Source organism: Watersipora subatra, chromosome 1 (genome assembly GCF_963576615.1).
Source record: "Watersipora subatra chromosome 1, tzWatSuba1.1, whole genome shotgun sequence".
Lineage (NCBI taxonomy): Eukaryota > Metazoa > Bryozoa > Gymnolaemata > Cheilostomatida > Watersiporidae > Watersipora > Watersipora subatra.
Genome location: NC_088708.1, coordinates 69776235 through 69797662, shown reverse-complemented (window position 1 = coordinate 69797662; position 21428 = coordinate 69776235). Strand labels below are relative to the sequence as shown.

The 21428-nt window shown below is 36.1% G+C and overlaps 1 protein-coding gene across 1 annotated transcript; it reads left to right on the top strand.

Moving 5' to 3' along the window:
* Window positions 1–432: 432 nt before the first annotated feature.
* LOC137398920 (Golgi reassembly-stacking protein 2-like) lies at window positions 433–20180 on the top strand. The gene is made up of 10 exons (XM_068085091.1): window positions 433–584; window positions 3918–3998; window positions 6072–6275; window positions 10848–10934; window positions 12039–12347; window positions 13989–14088; window positions 14330–14491; window positions 14689–14778; window positions 19668–19793; window positions 19932–20180. Exons 1-10 carry the CDS (start codon window positions 522–524, stop codon window positions 20039–20041), a joined length of 1332 nt encoding a protein of 443 aa, XP_067941192.1. The 5' UTR covers window positions 433–521; the 3' UTR covers window positions 20042–20180.
* Window positions 20181–21428: the final 1248 nt, after the last annotated feature.

Genomic DNA, 21428 nt, shown 5'->3' with positions numbered 1-21428 from the left:
GCGAGTTGTCTGCTCACGACAATCACTGGAACTCGATTATGAGCTTATTATGTAGCATCTAATATCTGAATAACTACAGCAAAAACGTGGCAACACCACACACTATATGTTATTTGGAGCTTTTACAATTAGATCAAACGTTGATACATTGTGCAAATGTTTTAACACGAATATTATTCTCTTAAAAACCGGTCACATTACTAACAGCTACATGTAAATGTTGAGGTACGCTGCTATCGAAGAGCGACTAAGTCTTCGACCTGAAGCGTAATAAGAACGGCAAATTACATAAACGCCATTCATAGAGCGGTCCAACCTTTGTGCTAATTGAGTCGATAAAATAAAGGCCGTTTGTATTTTACTATCAACTTTGGATAAACTCTATATGAGGTAAAATTGTAGATTGCTGCAGATAGTCGTTGGACATCCGCTTTGTTGGAAAGCTTGTAAACCAGTTTTTGTTTTAATTCATTGCAATTTTTTCCGAATGTATATTATATTGTTGCATTTAATCGCATGAAATGGGCGGAAATCAAAGCATAGAAGTGCCTGGTGGAGGTTCTGAAGGTTATCATGTATTAAGGGTAAATGCATTGCACCAACATCTAAATCGTTTTTATTGCATTGCTACATATATATTTCGACTCTATTGCATGAATGAAATATCATGTATAACTTGGTATCTTATGCAGTAGTTTTATGTTTTATTTGTGCCCGTTGTAGTTATCACATTGGAGGAAACTATTTTTTATCGTGAATGATATACTAACCGCTACACTAAAAGATCTGATAAATTGCTACTATAATAATCACTAATATCCAATTTTTCAAAAAATGGATTTTTGATAGAGACGGCTTTAGCTTACTGGACACATGGTCTCGCTCAAATCTGTTAATAGTTATATGTATTTTGTATATATATTTTTTGTGAAGTGTGGTAGATGCATTACTTATTAGTATCCTAATTTCATCACTAATTATAATACCACTAAAACCAATTAAAAATATTTTTTAGTGTGGTAGTTTTAGTGATAGTGTAAAGAATGATTTAGTTTTCAGCATTAAAGTAGGATTTGTACATTTGCAGTCATATATAACAAATCAAACAATAGTTATCATGCAATCTTAGAATGAATGTACTGAAACTATCATTAGGGAGCAAGACGAGAACTCAAAAAACCACCTTTCAATTTGGCATATGGTTTTTACTATTAATTTGTTAATAATAAACTTGTCCAAAGAGTTGACAAAAGTTTTGGTAGCAAATGCCAAAAGGTACAAGTCAACTAATTCCTTTGTCAAATTTCCACCGAGATGCTGCAAACAGCTGCTTGTAGTTCATTTAGATGTTTATAATCTATCTGCATATAAAGCGTTTTGAGATATTAAATCTCTATCTGTGATATATATACATATATCATACATATAATTTATGCCATGTATATATATATACATATATATATCATACATATAATTTATGCCATATATATACATATATGGTATAGATTACTTCATGGCAATAATTACACTAGACGCTCCTACAACGTAAATAATTCGTTCCAAGAACATTTTAATTCCTGGAACGAATTATTTACTAAAATTTCCTGGAATTCACGTTATAAGAACAGTAAAATGCATATAAATTGCCTAATCCATTCCAAGATCTTTTCGAACTCACCCCTTTGGCCATGCAAAAAGAAAAAAACTTCACTTAACTCTTCTAATTTGTAGGCTGTACCGTAACTGCAGCATTATTGGTTTGGATCGACAAATTTTCTATTTTTTCTGTTCAATCTTACAGGTTTTATAAACCACGGTTGCAGTAATATTTGCTATAAGTTGATGGGGAGAGCGCACATCTTCGACGTTCATTTATAATCATTTCCTTATTTTTTCTAAACAGCAAAGCGAATTCTGCAAAGTAAAACTAATAACAAATATTTTATATGTCTAAAAAAAAGCAAAACAACAAAATATTTTGCCATAAAAAGTGGTACTACCTGTTCGTCGACTATCTATATCCAGAGGCCAAGGCTAGGATAAAAGTGAACTTTCGATTATGCTTCAACTCGTCACATTCAGATTGGTAGACTGACACTGTAACACTTACACCAATTGATCGTTTTTGTATTTATGAACAATTGCACAACAACTGTTCTCTGTTTTTCCAACACATATGACGATCTATCACGACGAACTAGAATGTCACGAAAGTTTTGTATATATACAGTAAGTCTTCGACTTACGACCGCGTTTGGTTCTGGCTGGTCGTAAATCAATATGGACGTAAGTCGATTCTGTATATTTTGTTGATTCTGATCAAACTTGAATGAATTTAGCTTACTAAACACATACTTGAAGGAAGCTTTAGTATGTATTTTCGTAAACTTCAAACTTTTAATTAAGATTTTATCATTTATCTGTTTGCGAATCCGTTCTTACCATAACAGATAACTTTGAACTCGCCATAGCGAGCATCTCTTAGTAACGTATATAATCAGTACACAAATCGCCAAATTTTCATTACAAATACAAATTTTCATTTTGAATGACATTATTGTTGATATCATGTGGCAGAAAAAATTCGTCTTAACGGAAAAATGATGAAAAAGCTCAATGAAAATAACGAAGAACGACTTACGCTATGCCTCGCATGAACTGCTTGACCTTCCCACAGACGTGGCCATAAAGTCGAGGGGATGTATGTCGCATCGGTCGTAAGTCGACGATTACCTGTAATAGATATAGCTTTATCATCCGTCTATAGCGTCGTAGCTATAGCGTCGTCTTTCTCTCGCAAGTGCGGCGAGATAAAGTAACATTTAAATCGAATTTGAGAACTATGACGAACATTCGACGCTTTATGTTATATGGAATTTTTATACTGGAATTACGTTTTAGGAGGTATATGTTATCGGAGCATCTACTGTATTAGTGATTATAGTTATAGTTTTATTACCTAACTACAAACCTATTATCAATCGGTTTTGAGTTGCGTTTCTGCTTTTTAATAGAAATTATCAAACACATTCTAGAAAAATCCTGGCTAGTTTGAATAAGATTGTCAATGACTTATATGAGGACCTCCAATGAATTGCATGAAAAACTTAGTATTTTACTTTTCAAGATTTTTGCACCAAAACTCTAACTGAAGTGTACTGATAAATTTTATTGCTTCAGATAATCTCTCCCTCCCTCTCTTGCACATACTAGTTTGTGCCATCAATATTCATAAAGGTTGATGCATAACATTATGGTACCTGTCTCAACGGTGCTTGATGATGCATTGCATCACATATTGACTTATATATTTTCAATTGCATTTGCAGACATGAATAGGTAGGTAAAAAATATTAAGCTAAAACAAACACCTGTAATAAATTGAAGACGTTCACACTAAACTCGTGACAGTTACACTTAGTGTTACTAAGGTTTTGTTCATGTCTCTTCAATTTTGGATCTAAATTATTGTTTTCCTTTATTGTTTGTATTTTATATACCTCATCGCAAAGGTTTCTGCGACACTATTCACAGATCTTCATAGATATCATCCAGTTAGAATTGTTTTATTATGCGCTGGGTGTAATAGAGTACAGGTGGGTAGGTGGTATGAGTAAAATAGTTTGAGGTGCCTCAAACGGTAACCTGCATAATCATGTTGCCAGCAGAGATATTTTCTTCGAGACAGGAAAGCTTTGTTTCCTAATGAGTAGAAAATTTCAAAATATATTTAGTCGGGTAATATGGTATTTAGTTTGTTTCTCAAGATTAATGCTAGTTTTTTGTGGATTTTAAAGTTGAGCTATATTTGGCGGAACGCGATGTAAAAATTAGCATCATAATTGGTCATAGTTGCATTCGGATTGTTCTTTTGTCTCTCTAAGAGCTGTTATATTGTTAATTTCTGCTACTTGTAGGTACAAGACAATTCTCCAGGCTCTGATGCAGGTCTAGAAGCTTTCTTTGATTTCATTGTTGCAATTGGTAACACTAGATTGGTAAGATAATTCCATAAATGTTCTAAAAATACTCCATCGTTTTCTATTGCCTTTGCTATTATAGTAATTCTATCTCTGTTTCATAATTCATTAGCTCTCATGTACCATTTTTTTGAAAAAAATTTAATTTTGATTTCTGATGGAAAAAAATTTCTTGAAATGTGCGTACTGTTTAAAAATATATAAAGGTGGATTAGGACCAGGTAATGTGAACTAAATTCTTTTATCTTATGTTTCTGTCAATAAAAGTCATGTTGAAATGTAATGATTGTCCTTATCGATCCAATATTTTTTTGTTAAATATCTTAGTGTATACTTGAGCGAGTTTAGGCACATCCATTATAGCTGTAAGGATTATTAATGATCAAAATGTGCTAGCTATAGGAAATAAGTGTTATATTAGCCACTAATTTTTAAGGGCAATTCAAGGTTGTTTAGGACATTACCTTTTATGAGACCATACATCAATCAGTTTGAAAATGGAAGCATAGCTAGCTGATTATGGATAGAAGAGTTGACCTGCTAAAGTGAACCAGTTGCTCAATAATCAGAGTCCTGTTTTCACATTTCGTTTCGTACAGTCTCTAAGGAATAAGTGGGTGAATTGATGGGTGAAAGGGTGTACATAGTCTTATTTTGCTAATATGTTCTCAATTGAGTACTAATTTGTGTTCAATATACACACTTTATGTTACCAGTGGTTCTTATTTACTTATCAGCATTTTGATATGTTGTTTGCCTTTTCTTATATATAGTTCCAATACAGTCATACATAGATTTCAATCGTTGTAAAAAAATTTTTCTACATGCCAAATTTGAACAAATATTTTCTAATTCTAAATTCAGTATGAGTACTGATATATTGTCCAAACCCTGATGAAACATTGCAAATCGTACATCAATACATTTGTGACTAGTTTGAATAACGTACAACTGTACATCATACTTTCTTTTTTGGTCACAAAATAATGGATCTCTAGAAAACTAGTGCAATGTAAAAAATAAATGGGTTTGATGGGTGAAGGGGTATAATCTTATGATGAGAAATGAAAGAAGGCATTGCTCGTGATTCAAGTATGAAATTATAGATAAACATGCGCAAACATCTTCAAATCATTTCTTTGAAAATTTCGTGAAGCGAGGAAAAAAATGAAGCTGATGTATTAAACTTTTCACTCATTTTTACTTTCTCAAAAGAGAAAGTAAAAAATGAGGGAAAATAAGTGAGACTGACTGGTAATCGACAATAATATTTAAAAAATTTCAAATATAAAAACAGCAATACATAATTGTATATAAATAGGTTTTCTAAATTTAAAGTTGACACGGTTTCAGTGAGATTAGCTTTAAATTTATCACTTCTGTCTAAATATGGTCGGTTCCCTGTATCACCAAGGTTACACCTCAATTCATCCGTCTTCAATGCCCCACATAGTGACCTTAGAAACCTTTTTTATTGATTACTACTTACTTTAGTTTACATTCAGTCGTTATGTAATATTATATACTGCAATTATTTTAATGCTATATGTAATTTCCTGAAGCATTTATTGTCGAGTTTTTGAGCTGTGGAATGAATTACACTAAATACAACTAATTCTCCAAAAATGATTTGTTTTGACATACGTACTATAATGAAGTAAATATCAGAACTGATTACCTTCGTATATGGAGGTATGCCTAGTCAATAGTAGCAATTACCTAGTTTTAAACTTTATTTTTTTTGTTTTATTTTGTGTCAAACAAAGAATTTTTAGTCTGTTGTTGCATGACTGTTTGTGAAACAGAATATATTTCTGTAAAACTGTTAACTCTTCCAGATAGCAAGCCTTGAGATTTTTCATGTGAAACAGACAAATGTGCTGAAGCAAGAGAAAGGTTAAGGGAGATAACTTCCAATGTTTATTTTAGTAAACAAGCATTATATAATTGTCCTTTGTTGTTGCGACACTTGTTTTATATATGAAGACAGTGTTAGGTGTGTTTGGAGCAAGAAAAAATGCGTTTGGCTTTTTGACAATGAGTTATCCTGGTCTGACGTACTAAAGATAGTTGAATGTGACATCATTTTAGAATCAAGACAATGATACACTGAAAGACTTACTAAAAGCAAATGTGGAGAAGCCAATAAAGATGACAGTGTTCAGCAGCAAGACACAACTTATCCGTGACCTTATGATCACTCCGAGTCTGAGCTGGGGTGGCCAGGGTCTTCTTGGTGTTAGCATTAGATTCTGTTCATTTGAGGGAGCTAGTGAAAACATTTGGCACGTGCTGGTATGTACCGTTCTCTTTTATGGTATCCTGGGTAGCTGTTCAACAGCTTCGCTTCTTATTGTAGTCCTGTGTAACGTATAAGCATAGAGTTAACTTCGCTTCTAATTGTAGTGCTGTGTAAAGTATAAGTATAGAGTTAGCTTTGTGTCTAATTGTAGTGCTACGTAAAGTATAAGCATAGAGTTAACTTCGTGTCTAATTGTAGTGCTGTGTAAAGTATAAACATAGAGTTAACTTCGTGTCTAATTGTAGTGCTATGTAAAGCATAAGTATAGAGTTAGCTGGTCTGCAGTTTTTAACAGTTCATAAACATTTCTATAAATATGTTATGAACCAGGTTCCCACTATCAGAACTATCAGAAGATAGTTCTTAGTGACTGGTGAATGACTATACAAATACACCAGCATGTATTCACTGTGTTTATCGTTTCTTTGATTATCTTCGCCATATCATTATTCTTAATTCGCGAATCGGTTATGAACTCCCCGTCATCTGGTCCTTGTTGTCTGGGATATTGTAAGACATTGTCAATGAGTTTAAACTCCTCGTCATCTGGTCCTTGTTGTCTGGGATATTGTAAGACATTGTCAATGAGTTTAAACTCCCCGTCATCTGGTCCTTGTTGTCTGGGATATTGTAAGACATTGTCAATGAGTTTAAACTCCTCGTCATCTGGTCCTTGTTGTCTGGGATATTGTAAGACATTGTCAATGAGTTTAAACTCCTCGTCATCCGGTCCTTGTTGTCTGGGATATTGTAAGACATTGTCAATGAGTTTAAACTCCTCGTCATCTGGTCCTTGTTGTCTGGGATATTGTAAGACATTGTCAATGAGTTTAAACTCCTCGTCATCTGGTCCTTGTTGTCTGGGATATTGTAAGACATTGTCAATGAGTTTAAACTCCCCGTCATCTGGTCCTTGTTGTCTGGGATATTGTAAGACATTGTCAATGAGTTTAAACTCCCCGTCATCCGGTCCTTGTTGTCTGGGATATTGTAAGACATTGTCAATGAGTTTAAACTCCTCGTCATCTGGTCCTTGTTGTCTGGGATATTGTAAGACATTGTCAATGAGTTTAAACTCCCCGTCATCTGGTCCTTGTTGTCTGGGATATTGTAAGACATTGTCAATGAGTTTAAACTCCCCGTCATCTGGTCCTTGTTGTCTGGGATATTGTAAGACATTGTCAATGAGTTTAAACTCCTCGTCATCTGGTCCTTGTTGTCTGGGATATTGTAAGACATTGTCAATGAGTTTAAACTCCTCGTCATCTGGTCCTTGTTGTCTGGGATATTGTAAGACATTGTCAATGAGTTTAAACTCCCCGTCATCTGGTCCTTGTTGTCTGGGATATTGTAAGACATTGTCAATGAGTTTAAACTCCCCGTCATCTGGTCCTTGTTGTCTGGGATATTGTAAGACATTGTCAATGAGTTTAAACTCCCCGTCATCTGGTCCTTGTTGTCTGGGATATTGTAAGACATTGTCAATGAGTTTAAACTCCCCGTCATCTGGTCCTTGTTGTCTGGGATATTGTAAGACATTGTCAATGAGTTTAAACTCCCCGTCATCCGGTCCTTGTTGTCTGGGATATTGTAAGACATTGTCAATGAGTTTAAACTCCTCGTCATCTGGTCCTTGTTGTCTGGGATATTGTAAGACATTGTCAATGAGTTTAAACTCCTCGTCATCTGGTCCTTGTTGTCTGGGATATTGTAAGACATTGTCAATGAGTTTAAACTCCTCGTCATCTGGTCCTTGTTGTCTGGGATATTGTAAGACATTGTCAATGAGTTTAAACTCCTCGTCATCTGGTCCTTGTTGTCTGGGATATTGTAAGACATTGTCAATGAGTTTAAACTCCCCGTCATCTGGTCCTTGTTGTCTGGGATATTGTAAGACATTGTCAATGAGTTTAAACTCCCCGTCATCCGGTCCTTGTTGTCTGGGATATTGTAAGACATTGTCAATGAGTTTAAACTCCTCGTCATCTGGTCCTTGTTGTCTGGGATATTGTAAGACATTGTCAATGAGTTTAAACTCCCCGTCATCTGGTCCTTGTTGTCTGGGATATTGTAAGACATTGTCAATGAGTTTAAACTCCCCGTCATCTGGTCCTTGTTGTCTGGGATATTGTAAGACATTGTCAATGAGTTTAAACTCCTCGTCATCTGGTCCTTGTTGTCTGGGATATTGTAAGACATTGTCAATGAGTTTAAACTCCTCGTCATCTGGTCCTTGTTGTCTGGGATATTGTAAGACATTGTCAATGAGTTTAAACTCCCCGTCATCTGGTCCTTGTTGTCTGGGATATTGTAAGACATTGTCAATGAGTTTAAACTCCCCGTCATCTGGTCCTTGTTGTCTGGGATATTGTAAGACATTGTCAATGAGTTTAAACTCCCCGTCATCTGGTCCTTGCTGTCTGGGATATTGTAAGACATTGTCAATGAGTTTAAACTCCCCGTCATCCGGTCCTTGTTGTCTGGGATATTGTAAGACATTGTCAATGAGTTTAAACTCCTCGTCATCTGGTCCTTGTTGTCTGGGATATTGTAAGACATTGTCAATGAGTTTAAACTCCTCGTCATCTGGTCCTTGTTGTCTGGGATATTGTAAGACATTGTCAATGAGTTTAAACTCCTCGTCATCTGGTCCTTGTTGTCTGGGATATTGTAAGACATTGTCAATGAGTTTAAACTCCCCGTCATCTGGTCCTTGTTGTCTGGGATATTGTAAGACATTGTCAATGAGTTTAAACTCCCCGTCATCCGGTCCTTGTTGTCTGGGATATTGTAAGACATTGTCAATGAGTTTAAACTCCTCGTCATCTGGTCCTTGTTGTCTGGGATATTGTAAGACATTGTCAATGAGTTTAAACTCCCCGTCATCCGGTCCTTGTTGTCTGGGATATTGTAAGACATTGTCAATGAGTTTAAACTCCTCGTCATCTGGTCCTTGTTGTCTGGGATATTGTAAGACATTGTCAATGAGTTTAAACTCCTCGTCATCCGGTCCTTGTTGTCTGGGATATTGTAAGACATTGTCAATGAGTTTAAACTCCTCGTCATCTGGTCCTTGTTGTCTGGGATATTGTAAGACATTGTCAATGAGTTTAAACTCCTCGTCATCCGGTCCTTGTTGTCTGGGATATTGTAAGACATTGTCAATGAGTTTAAACTCCTCGTCATCTGGTCCTTGTTGTCTGGGATATTGTAAGACATTGTCAATGAGTTTAAACTCCTCGTCATCTGGTCCTTGTTGTCTGGGATATTGTAAGACATTGTCAATGAGTTTAAACTCCCCGTCATCCGGTCCTTGTTGTCTGGGATATTGTAAGACATTGTCAATGAGTTTAAACTCCTCGTCATCTGGTCCTTGTTGTCTGGGATATTGTAAGACATTGTCAATGAGTTTAAACTCCCCGTCATCTGGTCCTTGTTGTCTGGGATATTGTAAGACATTGTCAATGAGTTTAAACTCCTCGTCATCTGGTCCTTGTTGTCTGGGATATTGTAAGACATTGTCAATGAGTTTAAACTCCTCGTCATCTGGTCCTTGTTGTCTGGGATATTGTAAGACATTGTCAATGAGTTTAAACTCCTCGTCATCTGGTCCTTGTTGTCTGGGATATTGTAAGACATTGTCAATGAGTTTAAACTCCCCGTCATCTGGTCCTTGTTGTCTGGGATATTGTAAGACATTGTCAATGAGTTTAAACTCCTCGTCATCTGGTCCTTGTTGTCTGGGATATTGTAAGACATTGTCAATGAGTTTAAACTCCTCGTCATCTGGTCCTTGTTGTCTGGGATATTGTAAGACATTGTCAATGAGTTTAAACTCCTCGTCATCTGGTCCTTGTTGTCTGGGATATTGTAAGACATTGTCAATGAGTTTAAACTCCCTGTCATCTGGTCCTTGTTGTCTGGGATATTGTAAGACATTGTCAATGAGTTTAAACTCCTCGTCATCTGGTCCTTGTTGTCTGGGATATTGTAAGACATTGTCAATGAGTTTAAACTCCTCGTCATCTGGTCCTTGTTGTCTGGGATATTGTAAGACATTGTCAATGAGTTTAAACGGTTGCAGACCATGATATATGCTGATTGTGTTTAATTTTGAAACAGTTTATCAGTCAGCAATACTTACCTATAACCGATGATTGTTATTCGTCAATAAAACACGTTTAAATGTTGTGCAATTTTTATGTTTAAAAGCTATAGATATAGACTACTTTTTAAATTTTTGTTGTTGTTTAACACTGTATTATTGCTTAAACAGTTGTAAAGAGCATTTCTTGCAGCGCTTGAACAAGAGATGATAAGGAAAGTGCATACAGATCTAGTTTTACCCAAATTAGAAAATAATTGTGGTTTTTTACCTTTAAAATATTTAAATCTCCTGTCACTCTTTTTTAATACAGTACCGAGGTTTATTGATTGCCTAAGTTATTTTTATTGACGTCGCGCAGCAGAGCTTGACATCGCCCAATATTGCGGTCTCTCAAGTGAATATCACCACATCTGGTGCCGTTTCCGTTGTTCTCATCCACCAGTCAATGTTGTTACAGGAAGTGCAGCCAAGCTCTCCCGCTGCTGCCGCTGGATTGAGATCTGATGTTGACTATATTATCGGTGCTGACACTGTTCTTAATGAGGTCAGTACTCATTTACATCTAAGAATTATTGAAAGCTCTATGTGATACTTACTGTGATGAGACCACTGCATGATGGAAGGCTAGATATTTTATACATAATCTCATAGATTTCGACAATAAAGTTGTCCTCTCATTTTTCAGCAGCTTTTTTGTATAACTGATATTTCACTTGTCTCCTTGCATGAGTGACTGATAATTGCTCAAGCTAAGTTTGTTAGTAACGTTATTATTTGATAGTTTTGAGTAAATTCAAGTATGTTGCATTTGTAACTGTATACAAAAATTAAGATGGGATTTTCAGCTTCATACTGATAGTACTTATGTGGGTGACAGTGTATCTGTTCCGTTGCTAGAAGCTTCGTAAAGTGCAAAGATGATCGTTTTGGCTGTTTTGTTAAAACTTAGTTGGTCCTGTGTGGCTGGTAGTTCCTAGTTATACAAGATAAAATGTGTTGAGGACTACGAACTTGTGACATTATTCGTTGTCTGCTGGAGTGTTTCCATGATCTGCTAAAGTAGGGTCAAAAGAGGGTCTCTTGCAGTACATTATCATAATTGGGCACTGTTTAATTGCCATTGGTCACATAAGCTCTACAAAATGTCTGCAAGAGCTTCATTCCATATTGCAAGTTGGAACTTCCCTGTCAAAGCAAGGCATTCTTTTTAAACATCCATTCTAATTGGCTTTAGTGTTTCTAGGTTGGCATTTCATATACCACTATAGCCAATGAGTAGTTTTGAATATTGCATTGTTGTAATTGGGACAATGACTGTCCAGGCCTGAAAGTAAATGTCTAAGGGTTTGTGCTTTCTACGTATCATTTAACATCAAAAAATATTTAAAAAGGTAGCCATCGGTGAAAGAATAAGGAAACTCTAAAAATCAATTTATGCCCAGCATATGAATAAATTCTTGTGTGGGTGGCATCGGTATCAGTTGTATTTACGTGAACACGGTTTTGACCTACGTGATCTTGATCTGTCACATCATTGGATGTAGCTTGTTTAGCTATGTCAGAGGCTTGCAATATAACTCTTAGCAATACGAAAAATATGTTAGTCTTTATGTCAGTGGTCTTCACATTCCACCACGTTTACTTTCAGTCTGAAGACCTATTCACCTTAATTGAGAGCCATGAAGGTAAAGCGCTTAAGCTATATGTATACAATCTGGATGATGACAGATGCCGAGAGGTTACGCTGACGCCCAATGGTGCTTGGGGCGGTGAAGGGAGTCTTGGATGCGGCATCGGATATGGTTATCTCCATAGAATTCCTTCAGATGTTTTAGAAGAAAAGGCAAAGGCCAGGGCGGCAGCAGCCCCTGTCACGCAACACTCGGCTCCTCCAGCTCCATCTGTCGTTCAAGCTCCCGCTAGCGCATCTAAACCTATCGCTGACGGATTCTCTGATGTAAGTAGTCATGACTTGTGTCTAGTGCGTCTGCTATCATCTTACTGTATCTTAGGATGTTTGTTTCCACCACAACCTTTCAATAGCATAGATGTACTAAATAACGGTTAGTAATACATATATTCTTGGTTAGATAGTAGCTCTGTACTACATCTACTTACATGATTTGTATAGCCTCATTGTGACCAGGTATCATATGTGCCTAGATGATTAGTATAGTATCATTTTGACAGAAACTCCATGTGCCTAGATGATTAGTATAGTATCATGATGACAGATACTACATGTGCCTAGATGATTGGTATAGTCTCATGATGACAGATACTACATGTGCCTAGATGATTAGTATTGTCTCATGATGACAGAAACTCCATGTGCCTAGATGATTAGTATAGTCTCATGATGACAGAAACTCCATGTGCCTAGATGATTAGTATAGTCTCATGATGACAGAAACTCCATGTGCCTAGATGATTAGTATAGTCTCATGATGACAGATACTACATGTGCCTAGATGATTAGTATAGTCTCATGATGACAGAAACTCCATGTGCCTAGATGATTAGTATAGTCTCATGATGACAGAAACTCCATGTGCCTAGATGATTAGTATAGTCTCATGATGACAGATACTACATGTGCCTAGATGATTAGTATAGTCTCATGATGACAGAAACTCCATGTGCCTAGATGATTAGTATAGTCTCATGATGACAGAAACTCCATGTGCCTAGATGATTAGTATAGTCTCATGATGACAGAAACTCCATGTGCCTAGATGAATGGTATAGTATCATGATGACAGATACTACATGTGTCTAGATGATTGGTATAGTCTCATGATGACAGATACTCCATGTGCCTAGACGATTAGTATAGTCTCATGATGACAGATACTACATGTGCCTAGATGAATGGTATAGTATCATGATGACAGATACTACATGTGTCTAGATGATTGGTATAGTCTCATGATGACAGATACTCCATGTGCCTAGACGATTAGTATAGTCTCATGATGACAGATACTACATGTGCCTAGATGATTGGTATAGTATCATTTTGACAGAAACTCCATGTGCCTAGACGATTGATACAGTATCATTTTGACAGAAACTCCGTGTGCCTAGATGATTAGTATAGTTTCATTTTGACAGAAACTCCATGTGCCTAGATGATTAGTATAGTATCATTTTGACAGAAACTCCATGTGCCTAGATGATTGGTATAGTATCATTTTGACAGAAACTCCATGTGCCTAGATGATTGGTATAGTATCATTTTGACAGAAACTCCGTGTGCCTAGATGATTAGTATAGTTTCATTTTGACAGAAACTCCGTGTGCCTAGATGATTAGTATAGTATCATTTTGACAGAAACTCCATGTGCCTAGATGATTGGTATAGTATCATTTTGACAGAAACTCCATGTGCCTAGATGATTGGTATAGTATCATTTTGACAGAAACTCCGTGTGCCTAGATGATTAGTATAGTATCATTTTGACAGAAACTCCGTGTGCCTAGACGATTGGTATAGTATCATTTTGACAGAAACTCCATGTGCCTAGATGATTAGTATAGTATCATTTTGACAGATACTACATGTGCCTAGATGATTACTATAGTCTCATTTTGACAGGTGCCACTCGATGTGTCCGAGAATAGTACGAGTCATTCATCATCTGCGCCTCCTGCAGACATAAATGGCCTGGAACTGTCAGCCTCTCTCGTTTCTACTGGTAGGTTTGTTTGCAGTTGCAAGATGCAGACTATTTTTATGATAAAAAATGACTTGCATATTTAAGATTTTTGGTTGATGTGCTGGCATAATCCTATACCATAAATCTTATTACAGTTAAGACTGTTGTTTTTAGGGATTCAGAAAATTCCTTATTTACTAGATGTTTCTCTAGAGTTCAGCCCCAGATTCCAGTTGAAAATGAATTTATTTGCATGCTGAAATACCTTTGTTACTTACAGCAACTACTACTATGCCTACGATTCCTCCAAGTCGGTACACGCCTCCAGCTAGCTACCCTGGTCTCACATCCTCAGACGCCCTTCTTTCATCTAGTGGTCCAAGCAGCTCTCAGTCAGCCATAGTCAGCTCAGTTATACCTGGGGAACCCACTCCTCTTGCGGGTAGGCTTCCAACTATTTGACTTTCACAATTTTTTTATATTATGGTAAAAATTCTTTAGATTTGATGGTGGTCCTCACAATCCATACTTGGCAGCTTTCATATATTTTGGTCAATGAGTCACAGTCAGCTTTGAAAACATTAATAATGCTTGATCTTTTTGTTGGTGCTACTTAACTAGTTTCCTTCAATTTTACAGCTCAGCCAAAGGTCGCTGTCTCACTAACCTCTACCATGCCAGATATAAGCAGCTTAAATATATCTAGTACAAGCTCTGCCGGAGAGCCTGGTGAGTTTCTCTTACTTCTTCCAATAATGAATCATCACCATACCTGCCAGTTCACCACTGATGGCGTTCGTCGTGCGACTTCCCCAGCTTAGAAGTACTTTCAAAAGTTGACACGCTAAGCTAATATGTTCAGAGATTTTCTCATAAGCCATATATGTTGTATGTGGGAGCAAATATTCTTACAAGATTAAACCATATTTCTTATTTCTTTCCAAAATCCTTAGTAATTAATACGTCAGGTGATTACTTAGCATTAATAGACAACTATGTAAAAAATTAAATTAATCATGTAATAATTAATAAAATGTTTTTATTGCTGCTTGGCCTTTACCTTTACGATACAGAAAACATGTGACGCTTAAAGCACATAAATTACATAATTTTTTTATTGTATATTTCAATACATAAGAGTCTTGGCTTTCGAATGAGCTATTGTTTGCCATGGTGAGACAGACATTGGTTGGTGTTTATAGGATTTCCCCAGAGCTCTACCACAGAAATGTTTACTGGCATAGGCTCGGAAATTGTGACGTCACAATTTTCTTATGCAGTGTTGTGTGCTGTCACCGCCTATTTTATTGCTTACCGCCTATATTTATCAACTACGATAATGACGCTAGTGTCAGGCGAAGATAGGACAACTCCAGAGAACCAATGAAGATGACAAAGGAATCTGTGTCATTATTTCTCCATGTACAGATTATTTCTATGATAACTAACTCAGATTCCAAGCCCCATACTATGTTTTCCCGATGATATTATGCACTAGCCTTCTCATTTTATTGTGATGTAGAGGGTCGCGACTGAGACTAATTAGTTTCAAGCATTGCGTGATCTCGTGAAAGTGCGATTGACATGTAGTCCTAGGGCCACGCAACCGCAGGTCACAATTTAATCGATGTGATTTCATTACCTTTATCAGGCCTGTATTCCCTGGTTGCAAATTGGGGCGGCTAATGTTAGGCGACTAGTTATGAGCATCTGGGGGTCTGGAGGGGCGGTATCAGCCCCCTCAACAGGTTTCTTTCATGTAGGGCCTCAACCGGGCATCTCACGTAAAGTTTTAAAAGATTTTATCGGAAAGTATAAACATTTTTTCTATTATTTGAGATTTGTTTGTTTTAGGTGATGTGACTGCCAGGACGTTTTCAGATTAAAATAGGCTAAACTTGACCGCAGTTGAAACGCTCAGAAAAAAACATCTTTTTTCTTTTGAGCGTTTCAACAAAGATCAATTTTGCTGATTTTATTTTAAGTTCATCCCAAGGTTTTTACGCTTTCGTTGGGCCATTGCCAAACGGATGTTTGGTAAAACTTTACCTTTTGCAAACCTTTATAAAAGTCGTTAACAAAAATATTTTGCCGATCATGATAATAATGACACCCAAGAACTATTAAAAGTTAACGTTTATCTCTATGGCTTGGAATAAAATCCTATTCTATAGCGATACAAACCGTTCCCGTAGCAGTTGGGCAAATAACTGTTCGAGTTAATGATCTTGAGGTCGAGTTATCTAAAGCAGTTTATCATTGCGTGGGAACGGACCAAACAAATCCGTTCGAGTTAACCAAGTGTTCGTGATAAAATTTTACATTTTATGCGAGGGCGAGTTCTCCGAGTTTGACTATATTTAGCCGTCAAAAATTCCTAAAAAGTTGGGGCGGCTCAGCCCGCCAGCCGCCCCAGGGAATACGAGCCTGACCTTTATCAACGACAGTACATTTATTGAAGCATAATTAATTAACCCAGAACATGTTTGTATTGGTCTGGCGTCAGCACGATCCCGGGCATTGTTGATTATCTAGAATCCTAGTTTATTATTAGCGCTCTCTGGGTTCAACAGCACCGATTGTCACAGAAAAGCGCAGCCTCAATGGCAGCGAAAGGAATCGACTACCTAAGGCTAAATAATAATTGTGACATCACATTTTGAGAACCTGAACCAAATGTTTTTTTTGCAGGTCATACTTTTGACACCCTGTTTTTCACAGTTCTATTATTCTTTGTGTATTGAATATAGGCTCACTCGAAAGCCAAGACTCCGATGTATTGAAGTATATAATAAAAAAATTATGTGATTTATGTGCTTTAAGTAATGGTGATGATTGAGATATGGAGCTAGTCGAACTTCATTTTCGTGAATGTTGAATTAACAGAGCTTATTTATATGAATTTCGTTATATTTTTGACACATTATATTTAGTCTTTGATTAGCATATCTAGCCTTTCAGGCTTTCTCTTTCATTGCATCACTTTATTTTCCTTTCTCATGACAACCATTAGATAACCGTTATCAAATTTTTTAAAGCTTTGATCTGACAATGTGTAATCGCGTGTTTTTAAAATGTTTTGCTGTGATTTTAAATTTTTCCCTTTTTATCACCACTACTCACACCCGTACTCATCTTCTTTGAATCCATAACTTTGAAAAAGAGAGAAGGTATGAATCATTCATTGTTTAATATTATTTAAACAATAACTGTCACGAACAACTTTTATCGTATTTACTAGGTAAATCAGACACGCTGATTCCGATTTTGTACTCAAAATAAAGATTAGTCCACTAACCTTCAAAGTCATTTAGACTTTTTTAAAGCGTTTCAATATCCGTTTCGAAAACAACACAATCGGCATTACAAGCTCCGCCCATAAATTGTGACGAAACCTAGCTTTTTCAAAAACGGAAGTTAGGAATGTTTAGTCCGATTTAGAATAATACAGATGGGTGTCTTAAAACCCATTATTATCTAAATCCAGCCTGTAAAATAATTTCAGTTTTTTATGAAAGGGATATAAACTATTTAAAATTGCTTGCAGCTTGTTACATGACGTTTAAATGGGTTGGACGCCGAGAAAAATGAGCTCAAAAAGCGCGGTTTTATCACAAGCTAGCGTTGTTATCACGCTTTTTAAATATGCAATGCTAAATAGTTTATCTACCTTTCAGAAAAGACTGATATTATTTTTAAGGCTGAATTTAGATATTAATGGATTTTAAAACACCCATATTTATTATTCTAAATCGGTCTAAACATCCCTACGTAACTTCTGTTCCTAAAAAGCTAGGTTAAGTCACGTATTTATGGGCGGAGCTTGTTATGCCGATCGTGTTTTTTTCGAGACCGATATTAAAACGCTATAAAAAGTCCTTCATTACTCTGAAAGTTAGTGGCCTAATCTTTATTTTGATTACAAAATCGGAATCAGCGTGTCTGATTTACCTAGCAAATACGATAAAAGTTGTTCGTGGCAGTTATGGTTTAAGCATGATATAACCAAACCATGTGAAGGAGAACTGTGTGCATATGTACCGGTATACAAAACAGCAATATTTTGAGAAACATCTGACGTTGTCTGGTGAAGACTACTCCAGATGTAAAGTCAAATGTTTGCTCTAATTTCACACAATACTGATCAGTTCATATGTGGAGGTGATTAAAAATTAAACAGTGGCTGTAGGGTTGTTAATCTCATGTGGCTACACTTCAATATTGATCATCTTGAACTCATCCAAAGAAATTGTTGATCAAATCAGCTGATATATTAGTGCGTGTTGAAGAATTTTTTTATATAGCAGCATTATTTTATACTTGACAATTTAACCCTTTGAAAGACGTAGCAACATTTATGTCGCCTATAATCTGCACTCCTCCAGTCAGAACGTCGCCGGCTTTAGATTTTTTTTTAAATGATTTTTCATATATATCAAAGTATCAGACTGACTCAAACGAGAGACTACTTTAAATAAAAAGTATAAGACTTACAGAATTATTGCTTATATCGATCGTGTTGTTTCAAAGTTTTGGGGTAAAAAGCGGGAAAATTTAAGAGTTAGATAACGAACTTCGTTACGCAGTAACAATCGTTGCTAGGATGCCGCTCCTGATGAGCATTCTAATGGTTCATCTAAACGTTTTTAAGTATTCAAATCAGGTTGTAAACCATCTTGAATGTTGTAAATGAATTTGAAAACAATACATCGGATTTAGTTACAACTTGGTGGCGTCGAACTCAAGTGTAGTTCTGATGGTTCTGACGATCGATCACTGTAACTATGACAATGATAATAATGAAAGAATTCAAGGAAAGAATTAAGTAAATTATGAAAGAAGGATATTTATGTAATCTAGTCATTATTAGTACCAGTTGTGGAGAATTTTTTACTGTTCATTTCACACACATACATGTATGCTCTATACCTTCCACCAGGTTTCTACAATATTTGGGAACCAGACTCTTAAACCCTCACCTGGGGCTATCAGATTAAATGTGAAAAAATCCCATTCATCACTAGGCTTGCTGCTAATTTCTAATTGAAAGAATTTTACGAAGGTCTAATAGTCGGGATCCATCATAAAAGGGTTATAGACAATATTTGAACTGATACTCGGTTCTTTATTTGTAAGATAATTCTCTAAGCTTATTGTCACTGCCTTAAACTGGTATAAGCTCTAGCATTTTACAAAGCATTCTTTCTCCGAGATAATCCAGTTTTTCACCTAGATCTGCAGTCTGCTTTCCGCATGCATTAGGTTATCTATCTTATTGCTCAGCCTAATTAATATATGCTATAACGTTGTTTTTTTCTTGGTATTCAAAATTATTGACGTGACATATTTTTGAGTTTTTTGAATGCAACTTTATGAACTGTTGGTTTGCCAATCTGTTTTCAGTATTGCGCTATAGCTCAGCTATAATTGTCACAAATGGCTATCGAGACAAGTGACATCTAAATTTATGTGAGCCTGCAAATAACTGTAGCTGCGCTTTATGATTTTGCTTGTCATGCAGGTTTTAACTATTAGTGCCAGCTTTTACTTTGAACTAGTAATCTGATGTTGTGCTGTTCATTTGTCCATGTAAAGCAAGGCCCGTTGATATGTTACAGCCTCCACTCCTATGCCAGCCCTACCCCCTTTCAACTCTGATGTTCTATCATCTTTGAACCTACCACCCTTAGACTTGAGTAAGCTGCCTTCTTTTGATACCAATCTACTAAAGAACTCTCAACCAGGTTTGTGTTTTTTTCATTTGCTTATGCGTACAATTTGGTTTTTTGTGCTGTAGCTTGTTTGCCATATTGCAATATGGGCATTTGCGTTTGTACATGTTGATACATAGGACTGCAATAAAAGTTGTTCTATTTATGTAGGTGCGCTGCCAGCTGATTTAAGCTCATTGCCTCCACTTCCACAAATGCCGACGTTAAACCTAGGCACTGCTCCTGCAATGACTACTGCACCACCCACTACTACTAGCTAACCTAGCATTTATATTCCACCCACATATATCTCTAATGAGGGGATAACCATACATGCTATTAGTTCTTTTTTCTTTTAATTATTCACATTGAGTTTGAAATTTTAACATATTTATGAATAAATAACGCTTTACATCAACATCCTTTATAGCACTATTTTGTCCCTAAGCAAATATGTACATTCTGCCAGTTTAGGCTTGATAGATAAGTGCAAGATATTGAAATCAATTGAAAATGTATTTGTCAAAACTCATGCTTAAAGGTCAAGATATGAATTTGGTATAAAACCTACTTGTTATACTATTGTTTGATTGCAAGTATGACCACTATTGTTACGCTTTTAATGGTAAGTAATTGCGCAGTTTAAAAGTATAGATACCAACCAGCTAGTGTGCTATTGTACAACTACGATAGATTTCATGTCAATTTTTAAAATACTATATGCGACAGAGTGCCAAATTAGATTGGGGATAGTTGATTTTAGAAATATTTGGAGTATTAATGATCTACAGCAGAGTCAGCCTGCCAGTTTTTACTTTCATGTTTAGCGCACAAGACGTCATAATATGCATAATTTTATAACAACCCCAATTTAAAAATAGCATGATTACAACATTGACTTGTTGGTAGTACAACATCATCATGGTGATGTGTAGAGCGAATCGGCTGATCTATTAACTCCTATTGACTTAACACTAAAACCTGTGCAATTATTCCATAGTTTGTGCATCTGAGACTGCATATTTTATTGAAAATATATAAAACTGACTTTGGATGAGAAAGGCAAGAACCTTACACACATGGTAATGGATAATACCAGTGATTTAGACGATCCTATATCATTGATAATACAAAGATTGACCAAATAGAAATTGAACTAATAAAAAACTAGTGAATCAAATGAGATTTGGGAGCAGTTAAGATGGACCACTGAATTAAACATCCATTAAAAATTTTACCCATTGAACAAACACCCATTGAAAATAACTAGACCTTAGATAGTTCTTATCTAAGGTGGGTTGGACTAGATTCCTGCTTGGAAGCGGCAGTGTATTCTGATTTTAATATAGGGATTTACTATAGTTTTGAGTAGAATGTTGGCATGCACTGTGCATGTAAAACCTTGATTGAGGTTATGTAATAAGACATGTTATTGTCCGTGATATTACTTGTTTAAAAGCTCTCTGTATGATACCATAGCTCTCCATGTGTGAATGTAAGCACTTTTCTGCAGCAATACATATTCGACCTATCAATGGGGTCACCAATCCTCCTCTGTTTTCAACTGAGATTAGGGTTATGTCATCACTACTTCTACTTCCCAGTACTTCTACATTGGTCAAGAACTTGATACAGTCATCACATTAGAGTTAGAAAAAAAATCCTCAT